The 24,134-nt window shown below is 43.1% G+C and overlaps 1 protein-coding gene and 1 long non-coding RNA gene across 2 annotated transcripts in view; one reads left to right on the forward strand and one right to left on the reverse strand.

Annotated features, from left to right (window-relative positions):
- Positions 1–24,134, reverse strand: part of LOC116588132 — a 183,753-nt gene that overhangs the window by 93,522 nt on the left and 66,097 nt on the right. The window contains exons 16-21 of the mRNA XM_032338859.1: positions 23,667–23,870; positions 16,007–16,199; positions 13,825–13,952; positions 6,464–6,664; positions 5,599–5,720; positions 2,995–3,223 (exon numbers count right to left, since the gene is read on the reverse strand). Coding sequence (XP_032194750.1) covers positions 2,995–3,223; positions 5,599–5,720; positions 6,464–6,664; positions 13,825–13,952; positions 16,007–16,199; positions 23,667–23,870 — 1,077 coding nt within the window. The remainder of the gene's footprint in view (positions 1–2,994; positions 3,224–5,598; positions 5,721–6,463; positions 6,665–13,824; positions 13,953–16,006; positions 16,200–23,666; positions 23,871–24,134) is intronic.
- Positions 15,674–23,671, forward strand: LOC116588137. Its single transcript, XR_004284797.1, has 3 exons — positions 15,674–15,838; positions 19,527–19,597; positions 23,475–23,671. It is a non-coding gene; the product is annotated as an uncharacterized LOC116588137 (long non-coding RNA).

The raw sequence follows: 24,134 nt of genomic DNA on the forward strand, positions 1-24,134 counted from the left end.
GGTCTCACAGCAGTACCAAGAGTAGATGTACACTTCCTGATTCCAAGTTCAGTAGTTTTACAATACGCTAAGCTTCCTTTACAATGTCCTCATGGAAGAGCCAGCCCTGGGCAATTTTCGAAATAACCTCATTGTTCTTTAACTCCCTCCTGGCATGGTTGGCTCTTCTGCTCTGATGTCTGTGGTACCCTCCCCCTTACTCCCAGCAAGGACCCAGTTGGGGGCCCCACATCTGCCTTTCCTGGCTCGGCTCCCTAAGGGTGCACCAGCTCCCTTATCTGTCCACTCATCTACCATAGGCCTGTTCTACTTGAAGATGCAATTTCTCAATTCTTGGAGTCTTCCAAAGTGATAAAGAAATGCAGAAGACATGCAGAAACTCAGAAGACATGCAGAAACTAATTTCTGCATGTCTTCTGAGGGCAATACCTGCTCCATTTTTTGGCCTAATGCAAAAGGTTAATCTGAGGATTTATCATTTCTGGATACAAATTTGAACCCACTTTAAAAATAATAATAATAATAATAATAATAATAGTTAAAACTGGCATGGCATCAATGGGAAACTAGACAGGTATCTCAAATATTCACTATGAGTTATAAGAGAATTTAAAGTACATTTAAAAGATCTGGTACCATAATACAATGTGAAAAGAATCTGGAATAACTGGTAGTATGATACCTGACTGGTAATTTTGGAATTTTGAGCCATACCCTCCTTCATACCCTCCCCCCACCCCACCCCCCGTCTCCAGGTAGAATACTAAAGAAGTTAAATATTTTTAAAATGAAATCAAAACCCTGGGAAATTAGAAAAAAGTAAGACATATAACATCTGGGTAACGATTTGCTTTCTGGATTTAGGAAGATAGACGAAGTCACACAGAAAAAGATCAGCAGGGAGCACCTGGGTGGCACAGTGGGTTAAAGCCTCTACCTTCAGCTTGGGTCATGATCCCAGGGTCCTGGGATCGAGCCCCACATTGGGCTCTCTGCTCAGCTCTCTGTTCTCTCTACCTGCTTGTGATCTCTCTCTCTCTCTATCAAATAAATAAATAAAATATTTTTTTAAAAAAGAAAAAGATCAACAGATTTTTTTCTATAAGAAAATAAAGTTAAAAAAATAAAAAGACTAATAGGGAGAAATATTGCAGAAAATATGATAGACAAAAGAGTTAAGGCTTTCGTTTAAGGGAGCTCATGTAAGTGGACAGGAATGACATTAGGATTCTAAGAGATAAATAAGGGAAAGAACAGAAGAGACACAAAAAATACAATTTGTAACAAGACTTTTGGAAGGATATTTAGTGTCAACAAATACCAAGGAAATGAAAATTAACAGTGCAATGCCAACAGTGCAATGTTATGTATAGAGAGAGATAAATATATTTATACTTATATAAATATATATAGACTTTATATGCTTACACCTAATACTGTATAATATAGCATAATTGGTATTCTTTTAAATTATTGGTGGCATTTCAATATTCCAAATTGCATCCAAAAACTTAAATTTTGTTCCAGTGATTCCATTTCTAAGAATGTATCAAGGAATTGATTTAAAATATGGAAAAATCTGTAAGCATGGAGATGTACCTTATAACATTTTTAATAATAATGAAAAATTAGAAACGACTTGAATGTCCAACAATAGGGAAATAGTTGGATAAGTTGTGATTCATCCCTTGAGGGAATTATACTCATAAAGGTGAGTATAAAGACTAGATAGCAATATGGAAAAATATATAATACAATGTTAACTAAGGAAAACAGGGGGTAGGGTATGAAGGATATGATTATAACTGTGTTAACACCCATTTGAAGAAGACTTGAATTCAGAAAAATTGTGAATTTTTTGTGAATTGTGAATTTATTGTGAATGCATTTGAGTGATTATATTTAGGGTAATTTTTTTTTTTTTGCTTTCTTCTTTTGCTAAAATTCTGATTATTTTTGATCAATTTAAAACTAATTAAAGTAAAATAAAATTTTAGTTTGGGCAAGAGGGAATAGGAGGCCAAGGCAGACACATGGAAGGGATTTTTTTTGCAGCTGGGGCCCTTAAAAGTTCTTTCATCATAAAGTATGTACCCACACAGAGTAAGGTCAAATTGGAACCCAGGCTCAACTGTGATAGCCTTAACAGAAAAAGAAAAGAATTAAAATCTAACTACAAACGCCAGGTAAATCATTAGGCCACAGTTTGAACCACGGAACATTAGAGTTGAAAGGGACTTTAGAGACCATCAAGCTCACTTGCATCCTCATCTCCTCAAATACACAAACATAATGTTAGAAAATAGGAAAGGGAAGCTCAGGGAGGCTAAGAGGCATGTTCAGAGTCACACAGGAAATTAATGGCAGGGCTGAACTTGAGTCTAGGTCCCTGACTGCTCACTCAGTACTCTCTCTCTCCTGTACCAGATCTCAGCTCAGAACAAAAAGAGGGAATTTCAGGAATAGTCTCAGTGAAAATGAAATATATAACTTTTAATAAAAATATATATTGTTCGGCGCCTGGGTGGCTCAGTGGGTTAGGCCACTGCCTTTGGCTCAGGTCATGATCTCAGGGTCCTGGGATCGAGCCCCGCATAGGACTCTTTGCTCAGCAGGGAGTCTGCTTCCCCTTCTCTGCCTGCCTCTCTGCCTACTTGTGATCATATCTCTCTCTCTCTGTCAAATAAAAAATAAAATCCTTAAAATATATATAGTTAAAAATATATATATATTAGGCCTGAAAACATTTCCCACATACCTATGTACATCTCCTTTCTAAATGTAGCAGTATCCTGATAAAGTAGAAACTTTGACCAAAAATGAAAAAAGAATTACATAAAAATGTTGGCAAGGCCTAGGACTATGATCTGTCTCTGGCCAAACAGGGGAGGAACAGAGCCAAACAGAAAAACATAGCTAAGTAGTAACATCTGGGTGGAAACATTCTCTTTGCCAAGGAACCCCCGCCTCCCCGACCCTCTTCAGAGAACCTACATCCCTCTGGAGCTGATTGCTGTACCAGGACTCGGGCCTGGCCGGTGTAAGCCACGTATCCAGGGCCAGCCGCAGCACACGTCTCTCCAGCAAGGTGAAGCTGCTGGCGGATCTTGGTCTGCAGGTGTGGCGGGCCTCCTGGAGGAGGTGCTCAAGGGATCGGGGGATGAGTGATGCCAGGCCCAGGGAAGGATGGAACTCCAGCAGATAAATGTTTTTCAAAGCTGGGCTTAAAAAGAGGACCAATCAATGACAATTTTACACAATGAAGAACTTAATCTATTTCAAAAGATATTTGAATTTTTCATTTTTTAAGACTTATAAAATAGCTGCTATAATCCAGGGCATTATAAAAAATTAGAAGTTCAAAGGGGCCAAAGAGGCCATCCAGACTCCACCCGATTATACAACATGCCCTTTGCTTTAACGTGAATCCCTTTAAAAGTGGAAGCTGTGGGGCGCCTGGGTGGCTCAGTGGGTTAAGCCGCTGCCTTCGGCTCAGGTCATGATCTCGGGGTCCTGGGATCGAGTCCCACATCGGGCTCTCTGCTCAGCAGGGGGCCTGCCTCTCTGCCTATCTCTCTCTGTCAAATAAATAAATAAAAATCTTAAAAAAAAAAAGTGGAAGCTGTAAGAGTTTATTCCTAAAAGTCCAATCTAATTCTTTTTGCTTGTTTAATTAAACTTTTTCATTGTGAAACCATTTTAGATTCACATGCAATGGTAGGAAACAGTATACAGAAAGATCACACATATCCTTTACCCAGACTACCCTAATGGGTCTTCAACTGTATATGGTCAACCTGTAAACATTAATTGGCATTTAGTCAAAGATTTGAAAACAACTTAAAAATGAAAATATAACTTAAAAGTAAAAATATTAAACAAATAATATCCATGACTGGTTTCTATATTTTTCCATGAGTCTTGATCCTTTTCCCCCAAAATGGTAATAAACAAAGAGAAATTTTAAACTCTGTACACAGCTGCTGGAATCATTCATGTTCTCCATAAGAATGTTCTATTTTATAAATGGGTGAGACCAGAAATGAGAAAATGCTTATCTGTGGGTATTCCTTTCAAAATAGAGGATACAGCATAAGTCAGGGGCTTAACATATCTACATGATACTAAAGAGCGTAAATACTTCTTAAACCTATGCAAATGGGATTCTTCTTTGTTCTAGGTCTTAAAACATACAACCCTAAGGTTGGAAAGGAATCTCATTAAGCAAATAACATTTGCTTTTGAGACTATTCTGACAGGTCTTTGTACCCATATAGTTCTACCGGATTCTGCCAAAAACCCATTTCCTGAACAATAGAGTCTCTTCCATAGCCAGCTCCCCCCCCCCACCTCCCACCCCAGCTGATGTCCCAAGCTTGTTACAGTGAAGAAAACACTCCTGAGAAAGGTCCGTGGAGAACATGCTGTCTTGTGCCTGGAACTCCCAGGGCTCTTTCTCAAGCGATAAGGTTGGAACATAAGCAATGAAATCCCCTGACGACCTGCTGGTCCCCAGGAGCATTCCATAGCCCAGTGTGGCAATGTCCCACTGAAAGTGTGCACTAGGCAGGAGCGCCACGCTGTGCCTCGGTTGTTCACAACTGTGCCCTCACCTCCCAGCACAGGGGCCTGAGAGCTATAGGAGCTTAACAGGTACTTGTTACATGTGGAAAGAAACTGGACAAGTTCTCCACCCTTTGAAGACCATAGAGAGATGGTGATCATGGGCCATGCAGACCAGCCTGGGGCTTATCACCCACTTGCCGACTCCCTCACTACCCTCCACAGCTGGGAAGGAATGGGAATTCAAACCACACGACAAGGGGGTGACTTAAAGTTATGTACCTTCTCTGAGTGATCTCGGGGAAATTGAATTTGCTCCTTAAAGGGGTAGGGGTCACAAGGTGAGTCTGCAGAAACCTTTTTGGTTTCTAGAATAAATAGCTTCCTAGAAACTAGAATAGATTCCTAGAATAAATAGATTCCTTCTTGAGACACTTTAAAGCACATCCAAGTTTCACATACATTGGCTTACATGGTACTTCAGATTAAACCCTCGGATGACATTTTAAGAGTAACTACTTTTTTTTTAATAGAACTTCTCAAGGGGAAAGATTCTGTACCTAGTGGTATAATTTTAAATTCTAGCCTCGTGTTCTTTATTACTTACAGTAATGCTTACAAAACAAATGGATATTGAGCATGCAAGAGAAACGGGGCACCCAGGTGGCTCCATGGGTTAAAGCCTCCACCTTCGGCTCAGGTCATGATCTCAGGGTCTTGGGATCCAGCCCCGCATCAGGCTCCCCGCTGAGTGGGGAGCCTGCTTCCCCCTCCCCCTTTGCCTGCCTCTGCCTACTTGGGATCTCTCTCTGTCAAATAAATAAATCTTAAGAAAATCTTGAGAAATCTTAAGAAAAAAAAAATCTTAAGAAAAAAAAAGGAGAGAGAGAATCCCTCTTTGAAGGCCTTTATATCCCCTTCACTCATCTCCCCAAATAACTGAGAGGTACTTTATAGACTATTTAGACTTAACATCATACACTTAACTTATCTAAGAGATTAAATGTAAAATGTCTAAAGACAATGCCACCATACCAGCTATTGTTGATGGAAATAAGTTGTTTGCAAATTATGTTAAGGGGAAGTCCGAAGTTACTGCTGTCATCTGGACGGCCTTCCTGCCAAAGCCTCTGGATATACTCCCGCTGACGCTCTATCTAGAAATGTAGCATAAAAGTTAAAATTAGAAAAGTTAAGCTTTCCCATGGCTGTGAATTATGAGCCTTGATATGCGAAGAACAACAGTCCTTTGGGTCCCTTCATTATTTGACTAATTTTCACCCAGACACGGTCTTGAGGATTCACTTACACGAAGACATGCTGGTCTTTCAGTCTGAGCCCAGGGTCAGCCAAGAAAAGCAAAGGCAACCAAATTCAGACAATCTTAGGAGGCGCAGGAAAACTTTCTGTCAAATAATTGACAACAAGGAAAAAATTCTAGCCAGGTCTAGGGTAAATGCACTGTAACAATCCATCTCCTGCTTACTTCCTGCCTCTGGCTTTCCCCCCAGAGGACCTACACTGTAATTTTTCCTTTAGCGTCCTAAAAATAGCCACAACACTTAAAAATAATAATAAACCTCACTTTATACATTCATAGCTTCTAAAGGGGGTAAGTTCATCCTCCTTTCAATACCACTAAACTCTATCATCTAGTGAAAATGAGCTTTCTATTTTTTGTGGACCATTAAATGTAATTAGGGTTGGAAACTTCCTTGTAAGACCGTAGTTATGCTTGGAATTCAACAATGCAAATGAGCTTTCAAATAAACACGCCCTACGCGCTGCCTTAGAAAACCTGGATTCTGAACACACGACGAAAGGAAAACACTTTTGGGTTCTGGCCTGGGTTTTCCATCGTCTTCCCATATGTGATATTTTAAAACCCAAATGTACTTACGTGCTGATTGAGGATGCCCCTCACTAGCTCCAAGTGAAGCCTCAGGCAGGTGCCCTCATCTCGGTAGGCCTTCCGGAAATAAGGCCGGCTGAGATCAAACCTCGGGCGTCTGTGCATTAGGTCAGTGATCACTTGTGCTAAGGCAAACCTCTCCTCAGGGTCCAACACATGCTGGTAAGCTTCGAAGTAACTGTCAAGAAGCTGCGGATAAGGTTTGTGGTCAGGGAAGAGCAGAGGCAGCCCTAGGCTCCAGCAAAGAGAAGGGAGCCCCCCATTCCCCCCCCCCCGGACTTTGGAAAGCCCCCCGGGGCATCAGCAGCAGAGAGAGGGGCTCAGACCCTTCAGGTACCAGCCTGGGGCGGGCAGCGGCAGCACCAGTGCAACCCCAGGGCCCTTAGTAAACCCACAGAGGTAGGGAAGGCAAAGCAAGGAACACTAGTTTTGCCTGTGTCCCCTCTTCCTCTGCTCTCCACAAAAAAGGGGGGGTTATCTAATGAATAAGATAACATCTCATCGTTATAAGCTCTAATGAGACGGGGCAGGCAATGTCACTTGGTCAGATATATTTATCTGCAATCCCGTTCTCCAAAGACAATTCTCCGCTTCTATTTTACTCCAGCACCAAACATGGAGTGGCTTCCTCCTCCCCTCTTTTTTTTTTTTTTTTTTAATGTATTAGAAAGAGAGAGAGCACACAAGGCGGAGGCGGGGAAGAGGCAGGAGGAGAGAGAGAAGTGGGCTCCCTGCTCAGCGGTATGGGACTCCGTCCCACGACCCCAGGATCATAACCTGAGCCAAAGGCAGACGCTTAACCAACTGAGCCTCCCAGGCGCCCCTTCCTCCCCTCTTCTTATGCTCAGCTCCATTGCTGACCCCTTTTCTTTAAGAGTTGGCCCTCTATTCTACAATAGAGGACTGAGGTAAAAGCCCCCTAACTACAGAGGCATTTATCCCAGACAGGACTGTGTTAGGAAGGGCTTCACGTCCACAACTCTCAAAGGCATGCAGGGAACTTCTTTTCTAGTGGAGGTCACAAACCTTTTCTAAAAACCAGAGAAAGCTCCCAGACACTAACCCAGTAACCATGGAAGAGGGTTCTCAGGGTGGGAATTCAGGGACGCTCTTTATTTTGCTTTTACATTTTTCTGTGACCTTAAGAATTTATGTTCTGTATATAAATTCTGTTTGTGTGCAATTAGTCATGGTGCTAATCAGGAAAATGCTCTTGAGAGATCCCTGGGCTGGAATCCCAAACAGGGACCTAAGGGTAAGATAAGCAGTTCTGGACAGTGTAATTGTGGTTCAGGGCTGTCGCACATTATATTAAATATATTAAGATGTACTCCTATCCCAATCAAGTACTTTCTTTTAAAAAGGTTAAATGATATTCATAATCTTGCTTTTTAAGTTATTTGGCTATGAGCAACACACTGAATTAGTGATCAGCTATGATTTCTGGGCAGTATACGTTCAGAGGTTCTTATGAAGTGAGAAGATCTGATCTATAAATTTTCAAATGTAATGAGATGTTTAGAAGTGCTCAGTTACCACGTTTTTACATTTTGCTGACACGTAATTAAGTGTTTATTGATAATAATTTTGTATGTTCTTTTCATATTTCAGAGTCATGCATGTGTTTTTTCCCAAACTGCAAACATTTTCAATGGAACCTGCAAAGCTCTTAGGTCTTAAACACCGAGTCCACATTGCCTGATGGATAAGTCGGCTCTGACTGGGAGCTTTTAAGGCTTTATTCCATTCATTCCAGAGCAGAACAAATTCCTTTCCCCTGCGGATCTAATCCAACACATCCTCCCTTCCAGTTTTTGCTCAAGATGTCCCTCCCCAATCATCTTCTTCTTCTTCTTTTTTTTTTTTTTTAATTTATTTGACAGACAGAGATCACAAGTAGGCAGAGAGGCAGGCAGAGAGAGAGAGGGGAGGAAGCAGGCTCCCTGCTGAGCAGAGAGCCCGATGCAGGGCTGGATCCCAGGACCCTGGGATCATGACCTGAGCTGAAGGCAGAGGCTTTAACTCACTGAGCCACCCAAGTGCCCCCCTCCCCAGTCTTCTTTTGCTAGCTCCTCTTAGGCAGGTTTCAGTGTTCTGGAAGGTGTCAGCTCCCATTGTAGCCATATCACCAAAGTCACATTGACTTGCCCAGGGTGTGCCTTTAATTGGCAGCAAGGAGTGCATTGTTGAGGTTACAGGTTCTACCAACCTGACAGCCCAGCACACTTTGACGTGTATCAGAGAAAGTGTGTGTCTTGTTTCCTTGGGTGCTGGTCTTCCCCGTGGCTTAAGGCCAGGAATTCAGCCCTCCTCTTAACAAACTAAGAAATTTCCTAAAAGGAGACAAGAGCTCCTCTTTTTTTGTCTGGAGCCCAGAGCTAAGAATGCAAAACCAGACAGAACTGAGAAGGCACAGCCCTACTTGAATACAGGTGACAACCGTGCAGGAGGCAAAAGGAAGTAAAGGACTCAGAAGCGTCTCTGTCTTGCCGCGCATGGCTTCCAAGGCTCCGGAAAGAGGTAAACGCTCGAGAATCAGTAGCAGACCGGGAATCGAATACTGCCTTATTAATAGATGTCCAGTATCTGGCTTTCAGTGCTAAAGCACAAGGAGGGAGGGCCTGGGGCACTTTACTTAGCATGCGGTTTTGCAGGATACCCTTTGGGAAACATTGGTCTAAGGGACCTTAGGTCAACCTTAGCACAAAAAGGAAAACACCAAAGGAGGTTAAAAGCTCAGAACACACAAGGCGTTCTGCAGGTTAGAGACCCACATATCTCAGAGTGAGAAATGAAGAAAGGTAGAGATTGCCAGGCCTTTCATGAGTCCCAGGGAAAATGAAGCAAGCAGGGTGATCTAAATTACCTTATCCCCCTGCTGAGCTCTACTCTAGAATAGCATTCAATGATTAAATACCAGAAGACAAAGCAGAAATGGAGGAGTGGTGGGTAAGACAGGTGTCACTCAATAGCCTGGAGTGGGGGGAAATCAGAAAAGAAACAATTACCTCCCTAAATCATTCTGGACTAACTTGAGCCTTTCTGACTGGGCCAAGGCAATCCCAGGAGCCGGTTTATAGCATTTGTATGCCTTGACCTGGTTTTTTTTTTTTTTTTTTTTTTGGTACAAAGCGTCCTATTGTTTGGCTATTTGGCAAAAGGTCGTGGGGGAGAGTTCTTGCTGGTGATTTCAATCTGCTGATACCAGGTTGCAGAGGTTGGCACTAAAAGGCCAAGCTCACTTGTGTTGTTCATAGGATTGCCAGATTTAACAAATAAACTTAGAGGTCATCGAGTTCCATTTGAATTTCTGATAAACAACAAACCACTTATTTAGTATAAGTATGTCCCAGATATTGTCATGTTTTACTTGGCAGCGGAAGCTCTTGAAAAGGAAAATGTGGCTCTCTTTTTTACATGGAATAGGCTCTCTCAGGCATTGACCTCGACCTTGAGACGCTCTCAGATGGGCCCTTACATAATTTTATTATTAATTCTTTCCCAACAGGGGTAAGACCATGATCTTTCTGCTTCACAAGGTTCTATTTATGATCTGTTTGCTAACTGGCCCATTTCCATTTAAACTCTGGGCTGGTATTTGTCTAAGAAGTCTTCCTAGCCTGTCAAATGTCACCTGTGTGTGTCAAGGGCCAACTCTCAGGCAAAATAATATATGGTACACACTGATGGGAAGTCTCAAATATTGGAGAAAATAGAGAAAAAAAAAGCCAAAATGAATAATCTCAAACCTGACTGTGTTTGTATTATTTTTACCCCAAACTCTGTGTTCTGGGACTTAAGAAACTTTAAAGAATAAGCACTTTAGGTCAAATGAAAGTGCAAAAAAGAAAAATCAATGCTAGGCACAATCTGTCACCGTTGTATTTTGTTTTGTTTTGTTTTTTTTAAGTGCTCCAAACATTTATTCAAACTACCTTGAAAAATGTGTCCTCTGGTGGTTGTAGACAGAATCAGCATTTGGGCCACGTGTCCCTTAGTGGCTGGTACAGCTGATGCCTGGCTTCTCTAAGAGTTCTTAATCCATCTAAATTCATATCAGCTCTAATTTTATGAGTGTTTATACATAATATGGTTACTTTAAGGATTTAAGACAACCCAGTGTGTTCGAGCAATTCCTAACTCTGGTGACTCCAATATATCTAACAATCAAAAACAGCTGAGCAAACTTAGCAGGAGAATCAGTACTGGGAGAAATCAATTGTACTCTAGATAAAAATACGGTTTATCCATTAAAAATAGGCTCTTTTGACAAAATTTCTGATTTAGAAGGCCACGCTTTCACAGTTTTGGCATAGATGGCTCAGGTTTTATAGAGAACGTATTGTTAGGGTGAGAAAGGAGGAAGACATTTTCAATGATTTTTTTTTTAAGCTAAAATAATTTGATTTACCATAGAAGAAACTAGTGGAGAGCCCTGGTAGCTTAGCACACAGAATGAAGCGTGGCCCAAAGTGTGGAGAAATCCGTTTGTTTTTCAGTCCTCTTTGTCCTTCTATTCTTCTCTGGGCACTGAGTCCTGCCTGGGGCCTCTGTAGGAGGCCTAGGAGCCCTGAAAGGGGAGGCGGGGAGAGAGAGTCCAGAAAAGGAGGGCTGCTAAAAACTCCTGTCTGGACCAATAAACTCGTCAAGTTTAGAGATTCTGTCTTATTTACCTTTAATGTGGCCTTTTCAATTACTACGTTCTGAGTCTGGATCTCTCAGTCCATCAAAGTTTCTAACTGCCAGATCAAGGTTGCAGACGCAAACTCGACGGAGGCCAGTTCCCCTTGAAAAGAGGAACAGGATTCAAAGCCCAAGGCTCCCACCCTTTAAGCCCAGCCAGGTGTTTTCAAAAATTGGGTGACCTACATCTCTATGAGTAACAGACCAGAAAGTAGACGAAATGGTAAACTATCTAATCTACTAGAAAAACAGTTCAAAGAAAACCTTCCCACTTCCCCATCTTCTGACCACATCACAGCGCACTGTAAGCTGCCTTCCACCCCCAGACCTCTTCTGAGAGGCCTACGAAGCTGCCAATGACCCTGATGACTGACCCCACTGCCCCCGTCTTCAGGAGTCACCTTTCTTGATGTTTCTCTGCACTCCACACTAGTAACTATCCTCCCTACTTCAAAAAAAAAAAAAAAATTTTTTTTCCCTTAGTGGCTTTCAACACACTATTCCTTCCCTTTTCCTCCAGTTTCTTTGGCTTCCTCTTTTTCTTCTCGTAGATTCTTTTTTTTTTTTTTTTTTTTTAAAGATTTTATTTAACAGAGAGGGAGAGAGAGAGAGAGATCACAAGTAGGCAGAGAGGCAGGCAGAGAGAGAGGAGGAAGCAGGCTTCCTGCTGAGCAGAGAGCCTGATGCGGGGCTGGATCCCAGGACCCTGAGATCATGACCCGAATGGGAGGCAGAGGCTTAACCCACTGAACCACCCAGGCGCCCCATGTAGATTCTTATTCTATGCCCTTCCCCTACAATTTAAGTGTTACCCACGGCTGCAGCTCAGACATCTCTGGCTTTTCCTAGTCATTTGACTCGTTACTGTGGTTCAATGTTCACTTCCATACCTCAGCTCATACCTGCTCCTGACTTTCAAACCTCCAGCTCCCACAAAGCAGGCACACCTGTTTCAGCAAACGCCTCACATGCCTGTTGCCACGAACTCAGTAATATTATCTTCCCCTCTAAAGTGCCCCTCCTCCTGCATTCCATTTCGGTTAATAGCCTCCTCCCTGACCCTGAGAAAGTCATTTTTAATTCCTTACTCCCTCACCCCAACATCCAGGCTTCAAATCCTGCCATATCTATTTCTGCACCATTTCTGCAAAGGTGTCTCGAGCCTGACCCTCCCTCCTGCTCTCACTCGTCCATCCCTGAGGTAGGTCCCTCCTACCTCTCCAGGTCACTGTTGCAACAAGGGCACCTGTTTTCTGCAAGAGCTCTGCTCTAATCCGTTCTCCACACTAGTACCCGAGCAGCTGTTGAAAACAGGGCTACGATCATATTTCGCCCTTGCTGAAACTCACTAATGACTCTTTCTTTGCTTATAAAATACACTGTGAATGTGGATTAGCAGGCCTTTCACAGCTGTACCCAGACACGTACTCCGCTCGTTTGTCATCATGCCTTCACGCCTAGTCACAGTAGCCTCCTTGTCCCCCGGTTCACACCTCCCTGACATCCGTCATGCTGTTTCCCTCGCTTAGGAATTTTTCCTTCTCTGACAGACAACATCTGACTCATCTCTTAGGAACAGGATTCACTATCTCTTCCTCTGAGAAAACTTGCCAACATTTCCTTTACTCCGGTAGCCCCCACAGGGCAAAGAGCTCCATTGTGGTCTCTGGGGATCTCACGTGTGCCTTAGCTGTAAGCTGTCCATCGCCGGATTGTAGTTTTTACTTAAGCGATGGGATCAAGTTCTATAGACTAGAAATTCCTTAAAGGTAGATTACCTTCTTGTATTTATCCGTAGGTTCCTAATGTCTGGATAGTACCGGGTACAGGATAAATACTTAATGTTTGATAGATAAACTCCCAACAGTTGGTGACCATCAGAGGGGCTCATAATCCACGCCGAGTTCACAGGTGAAGAGCAGTGTTTCATTTATTACTGGGATGTGAGCCACTGGTGGTGTGATGATGAATTTAGCAACCTTCTGTTTCATTGCTTTAAACTCACCCTCATAACTTGTTGCACTGAGCATATCTCGACCAGCTGCTTGCCCCACAGGTGGTATATTTCTAAAGGCTCTAATAAGGTCAGTTTGTGTTGAGCAGAATGAGGCTTGTCCCTGACAGGACAAAGAATGTGAATGGAACCATCACCCATTCTCACTAAACACATACATAAAAGCCTAAATTATACAGACCTTTAGCAAATGATGCCTGTAAGATAAAGAGGTATCCTTCCCATTTTATTTATTTTTTTAAAAGATTTATTTATTTATTTATTTATTTATTTGACAGAGGTCACAAGTAGGCAGAGAAGCAGGCAGAGAGAGAGGAGGAAGCAGGCTCCCCGCTGAGCAGAGAGCCAGATGCGGGGCTCCATCCCAGGACCCCAGGATCATGACCTGAGCTGAAGGCAGAGGCTTTAGCCCACAGAGCCACCCAGGCACCCCTTTCCCATTTTATTTTTTATTAACAAGGAACCACAGTAAAGAAAATAAAATGTATTATTCACATCCTGACAACCAGCTGAGAGGATTTAAATAAAATAATTATTTATTTTATTAGGAGACTGCCTGAAAGCCCCACTGAGTTTTTTTCATCTCTGTTTTTTCAATACTGGCTTTTGTAAGAAATGTTTAACAGATGTTTTGTTTTCTAGGGAAAAATACCTGGCGCTTGTTTTCTAGAAGGGCTGCTTCCCAAGTCCACATGTCATACAGCACAGCAAATCTGTCCACACTTGCATGGGCCCGTCCCCAGTCCTGGCCAGTATTTGACTCGCTGCCCTCTTTGTGACCTAGAAGAGAGAAGGGAATGAAAATGACCAGAGACAGGCCTTTCCATGAAGCTACTCTTATTAGAAAAGCAGCCCTTGAGCAGTCAGCCCCATCTCAGGAATGAAAACACTGAATCGGTCCCAGGGATTCCTAAGAATCAGCTGGAGGGCCACTGGCAAAGACTGTGGGACAAGGGACATACTTGTTGACTTCTGAGTCAGTAGAGGTTTTTATCTTTACTCTTCAATTTTAGTTTTAAAGACTAATTTTAGAAATGTAACCAAAATTCAGTTAATATGAAATCTTCACTAAAATGTCCTCAGACCTATAATTTAAAGGCCAAACACACATTTCTCCTTCTCTAAAAACAGGTCCCTGGTGGTTTAACAACAAACCCAGTTTAACCTGCTATTTCAAGTGATGTTAGTTAGTCAAGTAAAAACTCTTCAGAGAAGTTTCTAAGATATCCCTTAATTGGGTTAATTACTAACTTAAATCAATAAAGGTAATCATTGTAATTATTCTGTTAAAATCTTTTCCCACTACATGAATGTTAATTTTCAGCATCAGCATGATTATTGCTTTTAATATTTGAGTGGTCTAGTTCAGAATGAAATATCAAAAAAGTAAGAGATTTTCAGGTGCTGAACTTTGAGTTCAATAATTATATATGATGGGTACTGAACAAGAGAAAGATTTTGATCGGAATTTCTCAAGCGCAGTTGGGAAATCATTTCACAATGGATAGCTACATACTGACGAGCTTAGCTGAAGGAAGCTCATGGGGCTGATGACTACTGACTGTTTCCATCAAATTAAATTCTTAGTTGCATTGGATTATAAACGAGTATCAATAGAAGTGATGCATTAGTATGTAGAATAAAGTAAAGACGAAAGCCAAACGCTGCAATTAAATGCCCTGGAATGTTGGATGACATCAGCGCGTCTCATGATTCAGACACCCAATGGCCTGTGGCAAAGAGGGCAGAGTTCAAGCCAATGTTAAGTGAATTCTGCCTGGCTCTGAAAGGATAACAGGCAAACATTCTTTGAGCAGCATTTTATATCGATATGAAAATGAATTCTTCATGATCATCTGCATAATTATCAAATAGCACAAATTCTTGCTAAATTTCCTTTTAGGTGTTGCAATGTGTCGAGAAACTCTTAAGCTCTTTCCAAATCAAATGTCAATGTTGTCATATTATTCCAGAAGGATTACTCTTTCCTCACCTATTTCTTAAATATATATTCCTTTTTTTCTTTAAGATTTTATTTATTTATTTGACAGACAGAGGTCACAATTAGGCAGAGAGGCAGGCAGAGAGAGAGGAAGGGAAGCAGGCTCCCTGCTGAGCAGAGAGCCTGATGCGGGGCTTGATCCCAGGACCCCGGGATCATGACCTGAGCCGAAGGCAGAGGCTTTAACCCACTGAACCACCCAGGCGCCCCACTCACCTATTTCTAAAATTGGATACATTTGATTGATGCCAAAAGGATGTAGAGAATACATATTATAGGTTATTTGATTACCCTGAGCAATGATTTCTCCCTTTGGTGTTTTATCTGGCATTTTCCTACCCAGATCTTCTTGCATCCTGGTGCTTTTTTTGTCAGGAACCCAGGGATGTGTCTGCTTCTAATTGCTGTTTGCCCAAGGTCAATCTTTTTTTTTTGGTTGTTGCTTAGGGGAAAAAAAAAATCATTACCTTCACTTGCTTGCTTTGCTTCCCTCAGGGCCTGGCATGAGAGCCTTTGTACCCAGTGAGTAATGCAGAAATGCCACTGAGGAACGAGTAAGTCTCAACAATGGTAAGAATTATAATCAAGCTTCGAAAGAATAGTTCCAGTCTCCAACAAGAAGAGGACTTGAGCTGGAAACAGGACCGTATCTTTTCTAAAGCAGGTGCATATTGCGGAGATGCAAGTGCATATCGCGGAGATGCAAGTGCTTACTGAATTTTCAGATACTCTTGGATCTGTATTTCTATTTTGAGGCGGAGGGTGTTAAATGGAGCCCTTAGGGTTCATGGTTTGTTTGGCTGGTTGATTTTTTCAAAATCTGGCTTCTGACCTTTTTCTTTCTCGATATAATGGCTGGCCACAAGCAGCAGCTCTGCCTCGAGCTCCTTCAGATCGCTCAACGCTTCATCGTACATGATATGTACTCCGTGCGGGTCCTTTGTGTAGACGGACGCAGCCTCCATGCTGTAGTAGTCGTCCTGGTTCTCCACTTCCGAGAACTCCATGAATCGGACACTGTGGACCTGGGGCAAAGAAAGCCAACCCCAGAAGTTACCAGAAAAAGGAGAGCTGTCTGTCTTTTGCCAGCCCAAACAGACCACACGGCAGGCTCCGGCTCTCACGCAGTGGGCTGTCCGCACGGAGCTGTACCTGCCGAGTGTATAAAGCACTGTATGTAGAGAAGGGGGTATTAGCAAAGAATGTTGGCAGGTAAGGGTAGTGAGATGGATAAGTAGCTGATTACATTTTTTGCTGATTAATTCAGGGCTACCTGGAAAAAGGCGGGCGATAGAGCTGAGTGTACAGGAGGTCTCTGAGGTCAGGGTGCCCGTGGTCAGGTCTCACCCTAGGTCAAGCCCTCAGCTGCTCTTAGCCTCTGTTTCCTCATCCATAACACGGGACGGTGGAGAGACCACAACAGTTGTTATAGGGGGTATGCGACACTGAAGCACTTGAAATCTAGAAACATGAGCTGTTAAAGGTTTCTTATTTTTTTTTAAAGATTTTATTTATTTATTTGACAGAGAGAGAGAGATCACAAGTAGGCTGAGAGGCAGAGAGAGAGAAAGGGAAGCAGGCTCCCTGCTGAGCAGAGAGCCGGATGCAGAGCTCGATCCCAGGACCCTGAGATCATGATCTGAGCCGAAGGCAGAGGCTTAACCCACTGAGCCACCCATGCACCCCGGTTTCTTATTTTAATTCTATAAATACTTGAAAAATGTGTGAATATTGTCTCGTGTCTCGGAATTGAGTAGCACCCCCCAAAATTCACGTCCACCTGAAACCTGCGAATGTGACCAAATATGGAAACGGAGTCTTTGCAGATATACATGGTTAAGATGAGGTCATATTGGGGGATGGGGCGGCTAAGCCAGTGACTGATGTTCCTAAAGAAAGAGGAAAATGTGGAGACAGATACGTCGAGGAGAAGGCCATGTGAGGACAGAGACTGAGATGGGAGTGAAGTATCTACAAGCCAAGGAAGGGCAGGTGACCCCCAGGATTACTAGCAACGGCCAGATGCTAGGAGAGACAAGGAAGGAAATTCTCCCGAACACTTTGGAGGGAGCATGGCCCTGCTGACATTTTGATTTGGGGCTTGTGACATCTGGAACTGTGATAGAATAAAGTTCTCTGCCAGCTGTTATGAGCCACTCCCTTTGTGGTGTTTTGATACGGCAGCTCCAGGACACGAATATAAGGGATCTGGGTATTCCACTCACATTTTTTCTTAAATGACGGCGGAATGGTGGCATCCTGAGAATCATTAACCTAATAATAATTCTCATAATTTCAAACTTCACTCTGACCAAGCCTCTGAATTCACCCCCTCCCCCCACCAGGCCTTGCCTTCAGTGTCTCCGCAGAAGCCCCTCCCCCACTTGTCCACCACCCACCACCCACCACCTCCACCCCCCCATCCCCCCACCCCCACCTACACAAAGCCGCTGCTCCCACACCTCTCTCCTCCTGCTTCTTCCTGTACTCCAGGGAACGACTCTGCTCCCCTTCTCTGTGGCCATTCCGTCCCACCTCCCAAGCATCCCTGCGCCTTCTTGGACACCCAGTTCCTCTCCATCAGCTGTTTCTCAGCGGACACTGAAACAGGCTCACAGCCCTCCTGCCCTTCGGTCTCTCCTCCTCCTCACCATCAATCTCCCAAGATGCCATCCTAATTCCCTGTGCCCGCTTCCCCACCTCCCACTCCTCACTCGTTCCCATCCAGCTCGTGTCTCCGGCAAAACAAACCACGTTCACTAAGAAAAACAGTGATTGTTCTCCACATCCAGCAGACTTCCCTTAGCCATCTTACGCAATGTCTCAGGAGCATGGGACCCAGCTCTGCACTCTCTGCTTTCTTGACTCACTCACTTCCCTGGCCGGCTGGGACTCCACAGTCTCCTTGCTCTCCCCAGCTTTCCAGCCATCCCCGAGGTGCATTTTTCTCTGCCAGGTCATTAGGTAGTAGCCACACTTGAGCCCATGTCTTAGGACCTCATCTCTTCCTCCTGTACTCCTTCCTTGGGAGGTAGTGCCATTCCACAGCTGAGATTAGGGACCATTTTTTTGCTCCCTAATTGATATCTGTAATCCAGACCTCCTAGAGCTCCAGACCCACATATCCAAATGACCTATTTGGCATCTGTTCCCAGGCATCTCAAAGGCCCCTTGCATTTACCATGATCAAATCATGTGGTCTTCTCCCACAAACCTAGGCCACCTCCAACTTCCCCATTTTAGTAAATACCACCACCACCAAGCCACTTCCTCTTGCATGAATCATTCCTGACACCACCTGCCTCACCCTACATGTCCAGTCTATCCTAACTCCTGTAGACTGGACTTTCTATCTCTCAAACCCATCACTTCTCTCTATCTCCACCACCCACCATTCTAGTCCAAGCTGTTATTAGCTTCCATTTGGACTAATCTAGGAGTTTCTAGGTATAGTTTTGGGGGCTGGCCCGTGTCAACCTCTTGGACCTCATTTCCTTCCACTGTCTCTATACTTCCATCCTGATGGACCTGAGCCTGGCCCTCTTCTGAATGCGCAGAGCTCTTCATGCCTCTGGGACTCATACATACAGGCCCTTCCAGCTCTCACCTCCTCTTTCCTTGATAAGTACCTACTCTATCCAAGAGTCCATTTAAATAATACCCCTCTGGAAGCCTTCCTTACATCTCCAGGCAGAGCTGAGTGCTTCTCCCCATGACTTGTCTAACTCCATTATAGCACTCAGCTCATGGCCATGCTAGACTTTTGGTTCATCTACTCCTACAGGCTGTGAGCCTGTCATTCATTTATCCCTTCATTCAGTCATTCATTCCACAAATGTTCTGGTCAGTTAATTTACTGGGCACTATTCTATGCACTAAGAATATAGCAGTAAACTAAACTGGCACAAATCCCACCACCCAGGGAACTCTTTAGTGGAAAGAGACAGACATTAAAAATAAGGAACAGGGGCACCTGGGTGGCTCAGTGGGTTAAAGCCTTTGCCTTCGACTCAGTTCATGATCCCCGGGTCCTGGGATTGAGCCCCGCATTTGGGCTCTCTGCTCAGCAGGGAGCCTGCTTCCTCCTCTCTCTCTCTGCCTGCCTCTCTGCCTACTTGTGATCTCTGTCAAATAAATAAGTAAAATCTTTAAAAAAAAAAAAAATAAGGAACATACGCAGAATGTCAAATGGTTTGGCACCAAAATTTCCCCAGACTTCCCAATGCCTTGCTGTTGGGTGGGGCCTGGTGATGAGCTCTGGCCAGTAGGTTGTGACCAGAAATGACGTGTGTCCTTTCCAGTGCAAAGTATTTATCATATATATACATATTCCTTCTCTTTTCTTCCCTCAGTTCCTGTCTCTAAAAGGAGATGAATTTTGAAGACCAGATGGACAGATCACTTCATGCAGGGTTTTGTCACGGTAATCATATTATTTTCTTTTTAATTTCTTCCACAACTACGTGGAAGACTCCCCTTTCTAAAGTTTCTGTGGTCTAGAGAGTTGATCCTTCAATATTATGCTTAGAGGAGTGGCAGGAAAGGGAAGGCAATAATTATCTGTCTGGGTAAGAAATAATCTGATCTTTGGAAGGATTCATAGGTTTCCAAGACTGCAAATTAACTGATGCCAAGATAACTATTTGAATATAGTAAATATAGGAGGGTTGGTGGCCCATCATTCATTCTCTTCAGTCCACTGGTTTCTGCCATTATTCGTGAATACGAATCTAAGGCCTTTTGGCAATTAGACAATATTTCTCTGACGAGTTTACCTTTTTCTAAATAATCTTTACATTAATTACAGATCATAAAAGCCCAATATAAGAATTTCATCAAAAACTGTTAGGATGAATGGCTCAATCTGTTAGCTATAATCTTTCAAATATTTTTAAAGGAAAATTTAAAAATTTATTCTCTGCCTCGTCCGCTGAGTATATTATTACTGCAGCAAATTGTTCTTCATTTTAACAGCATGATATACTTTGCGAAGCAATTTCATGTACATTGTCTTTTCATGATCTCACAACCATTGTGTTATGAACAGAGCCTTTCCTTTGCCCAACAAATATTTATTAAATACCTACTATATGAAAGATATATACCCAACTCTCTATTTCCTTTTGCCGCCTGAATATCTACTATGCGTCTCAAAATTTCCATGCCCTCAACTGAGATTCTGATGTTCCCAACAAACCTGTTCCAGTCACCTCAGATCACAGCAACTCCAGACTTCCAGACTTGCTGAGGCCCAAACTTTGGAATCAACCTTGACTTCTCTCTTTTCCACATTCCACAATCTATCTGCCTGAAAATCATACTGGCTATACCTTCAAAATATGTCCAGAATCTGACCACTTCTCACCATGCTGTCTTTTCAGACATCATCTTCACATCATCTCCTTGATTAATGTAATAACCTCCTAACTAGTCTCTACTTTGACCCTAGTGCATCTTCAGTCTATTCCCCATTTAGAAGCATTAATATTGAAATGTGAATCAAATAACATCACTCTTCTGCTCAAAATTCTCCAATGGCTTCCTTTTCTCACTCAAAGTCAGAGTCTTTACAATGGTCCACAAAGCCCTACACAACCTGTTCCCCACCTCTCTAATCTCTCTATTTTAATTTCTGCCAAGTTCCCCCTCAATCACTCTGGTTGCGCTGAATTCCTTGCTGTTCCTGCAAAAATGCTATACACGGTTCTGCCTCAGGGCCTTTGCATTGGCTGTCTTCTGCCTGTCTCCTCTGCTCCAAGTCAGTCATGTGATTTCTTTCCCTGACTTACCCTACTTACAATGGCAACATCCCAGCACCAACGTCCACTTCTCTCTATTACCTTTCCTTCTTAATTTTTCTTCATAGTACCTATTATCATCTTTACTAGTCTACAAAGTCTAGGTAGTTCTGTGATAACCCCAAAGTGCAGTGGCCATTCTTTTACTTAGAATTCTCTGGTCCCTAACAACCTTGGAAGTAGTTCCTACCCTAAGAAGAGCCTAGGCCTTCATGGTCTGGCCAGATTTTTTTCTATAACCTCATCTCCCACCACTTCCTCACAACAGCCTCTGCTATTAGCATGCTAAGTCCAGGCAGATCCTGAACATGCATGGAGTGTCAGATCCCCATGCCAAAAGAGACTTGCCCAAGGTCAAACAGCCAGGAAAGGCCTACTCCCTCTCATCTGGGGGCTCCTTCTATTCTGACACATGCCTAAAGTAAACTCATAAAGTCCCATGATGGGTGGTAGGTGCTTTCCTTTTCTGGTATTTTCGTAGAGTGAACACTTGTTAATACTAGCCCAAAACTTTCATCATAGGATCAAATACACGGTTCCAGGAAGAGGTCTCCATCTTACGGGCTTCTCCAGTGTCAGCTCCCCAGGCTAGTAACCCCAAAGATCTTGGTACCAGTCTTGGCCCTGGACCTTGTGAGATCACCCCAACAAATTACCATCGGTGCCTTTCATTACCTGCATGGGAAAGAATTACATAGTTAGGCCCAAACATTCTAGTTTAAATGCTGACCATGCCAAGCACCATGGAGGACAGCTAAACCACGTGGTTCTATTGAAGATCCTGAAGGAAGGCCACTTCCTTGAGTTTCTCACAGTAGAGTAGTAGCTCCTGGTAGCTTCTAAGGGAGCTGCTCTTCCTGTCACTTTTGAGAGCATAGGAAGACAATATTGTATACCCTTGAGAAGCTCCTCCTACAATCAATGGGGCAGGGTGGGGTTTTTTTCCCCTCCCCTTCCTTCATGGCCACCCCCAACTCCCATCCCAGAACAAACAAACTGAGAGAGAGTTCAGTGCTAAGAAAGAACCCTTTTTAATCTATTAGCAAATAATAAAGCACGGCTATGGTATGAGGTAGATTTAATATTAGCAAAAGAAAGATGTGTTTGTTTTATAGGTGTGTTTTTTCCTTTTTTTTTTTTTTTAAGATTTTATTTAGTTGACAGAGAAAGATCACAAGTAGGCAGAGAGAGAGAGAGGGGGAAGCAGGCTCCCCGCTGAGCAGAGAGCCCGATGCAGGACTCGATCCCAGGACCCCGAGATCATGACCCGAGCTGAAGACAGTGGCTTAACCCACTGAGCCACCCAGGCACCCCTAGGGGTGTTTGTTTCAAAAGCATCTTAGCCTCCCCTCTAGGTCCACAGAGGGGCATATTGACTGGACTTGACTGACTATGAGCTAGGATCAAGTGAGAAGGGCAGAAGGGTAAAACTGTGTATGGGAAGGATATGGGGGATGGTACTTGTTGCCAAAGGAGACCAAAACCAGAAGTCTCCTGTACACTGAGTGCAAGCAGGACCCTATGTGACTGGATGGGAAAATAAACTTCTTTTCAATATCTAGAGCTGTTCTACTGTGCCATATAGTAGCCTCTAGCCACACGTAGCTATTGAACCCTTGAAATTGTGACTTGTCTGAGTTGCGACATACTGTACATATAAGGTAGGTGCCAAATTTGGAAGACTTAGTATAAAAAATGTACAGTACCTCATTATTTCTTTTTATTGGTTATATGTTAAAATGATAATATTCTGATGCATTGGGTTAAACAGTATATGACTAAAGTTCATTTCATATTTCTTTATACTTTTAAAATGTGGCTATGAGAATATTATAAATGGTATCTATGACTTGCAGTATATTTCTACTGGACAGTGTTATTCTACACTGCGTATTAGGGATAGTTGATAATAAGATGTCACAGCCTTACAGACATGACAAACATAAGTCAGGGGTCATAGAGGTTAAGATGTGACTTGTTTGGTAGATAAATAGATTTTATTTTTCACATTTGTCAAACTATCTTTTAAGAGGATAAAGGTCATATTAAATCCCACCTTCAGGAATAAACTTTCTAGAGACTGAGAAGAAAATATTGCAAGAGTGCCTCCACTATTCCAAGAAAATGTAGGCATTTTCAACTTCCCTCCCAAAGAAAGGGATCTGATATGAATTTTGTGGACTATAGAAAAATACATTCAAGAGATGTTAAAAGCACCAAGGGACAAATAGGCTTTTAGAGGGATAAAAGATATTTTGTTTTTCAGCTCTTTCAAGTTTTCTCTACCTTTGTTTTCTAGTCTGTTTTTTCACTTGGGGCTTCGAAAACAGGAAAGAGGCAGAAAGGTATCTCTAGAATTGTCAAAGAGGGTCTTATAAGAGCTTCTTGGTAAAGACATGTGGCTCTCAGGCTAGGATAACAGAAAGGGCTCCTTGGGCTCTGTTCCCTGTAAAGTCAACAAACCAGCAGCTGAAATGTCTTCCTTCCCATTGTGCCCTCCAGGGTTGCTCTTAGAGTCCTGTTTGCCTGTGTCCTACTCTCAAGTGGTCACTGAACTTCTCTAAAAAGCCGTATGCCTAAGAAACCTCATCTGCTACTCCACCATGCTAACTGATTCCAGATGTCAAGAGGAAGGGGGCTTGGGAGATAGGATAACCAAGGCAGAAAAAACTCTCAGCAGAATCTTAATCTCACCTTGTGCTCAGCAGCTGTCCCATGGACATAGTGGTGAGCTCCTAGGCCTTGCGAGGTGCCCAGACCTCCCTCGGCTGTATTTACCCAAGAACTATCTTCTATGGTGGGGACCAGACTCCCTCCAACCAAGGTAAGGCCTGAAGTGTTGATTGTCAGTGTTCGCTCAACGGATCTGAAGTAGTTCAGAATTCCCAGACAGGTGCGCTGAAACAAAGAAAGACCAGGTTAGGACCCTGTCCTTTGGTGTCCCCACACAACAGAGTAAAACTCAATGGGGGCCCTGGAAGCTGGCAAGTCGATTCCACCGCTGAAAAAGAAACACACCATCCCCAGAAAGGCCTGATGTTGCGGGAAAATCAGAACAAAGAACGAAGTGTAAAAATGCGTTGCTACTGGAAGAGCAGGCAAACCACCTTGGTGGACAACCAAACCTTCCAGAAGTCTGAAGCCTGCGTGCTGTGCTATCCA

Source organism: Mustela erminea, chromosome 4 (genome assembly GCF_009829155.1).
Source record: "Mustela erminea isolate mMusErm1 chromosome 4, mMusErm1.Pri, whole genome shotgun sequence".
NCBI classification, from domain to species: Eukaryota; Metazoa; Chordata; class Mammalia; order Carnivora; family Mustelidae; genus Mustela; species Mustela erminea.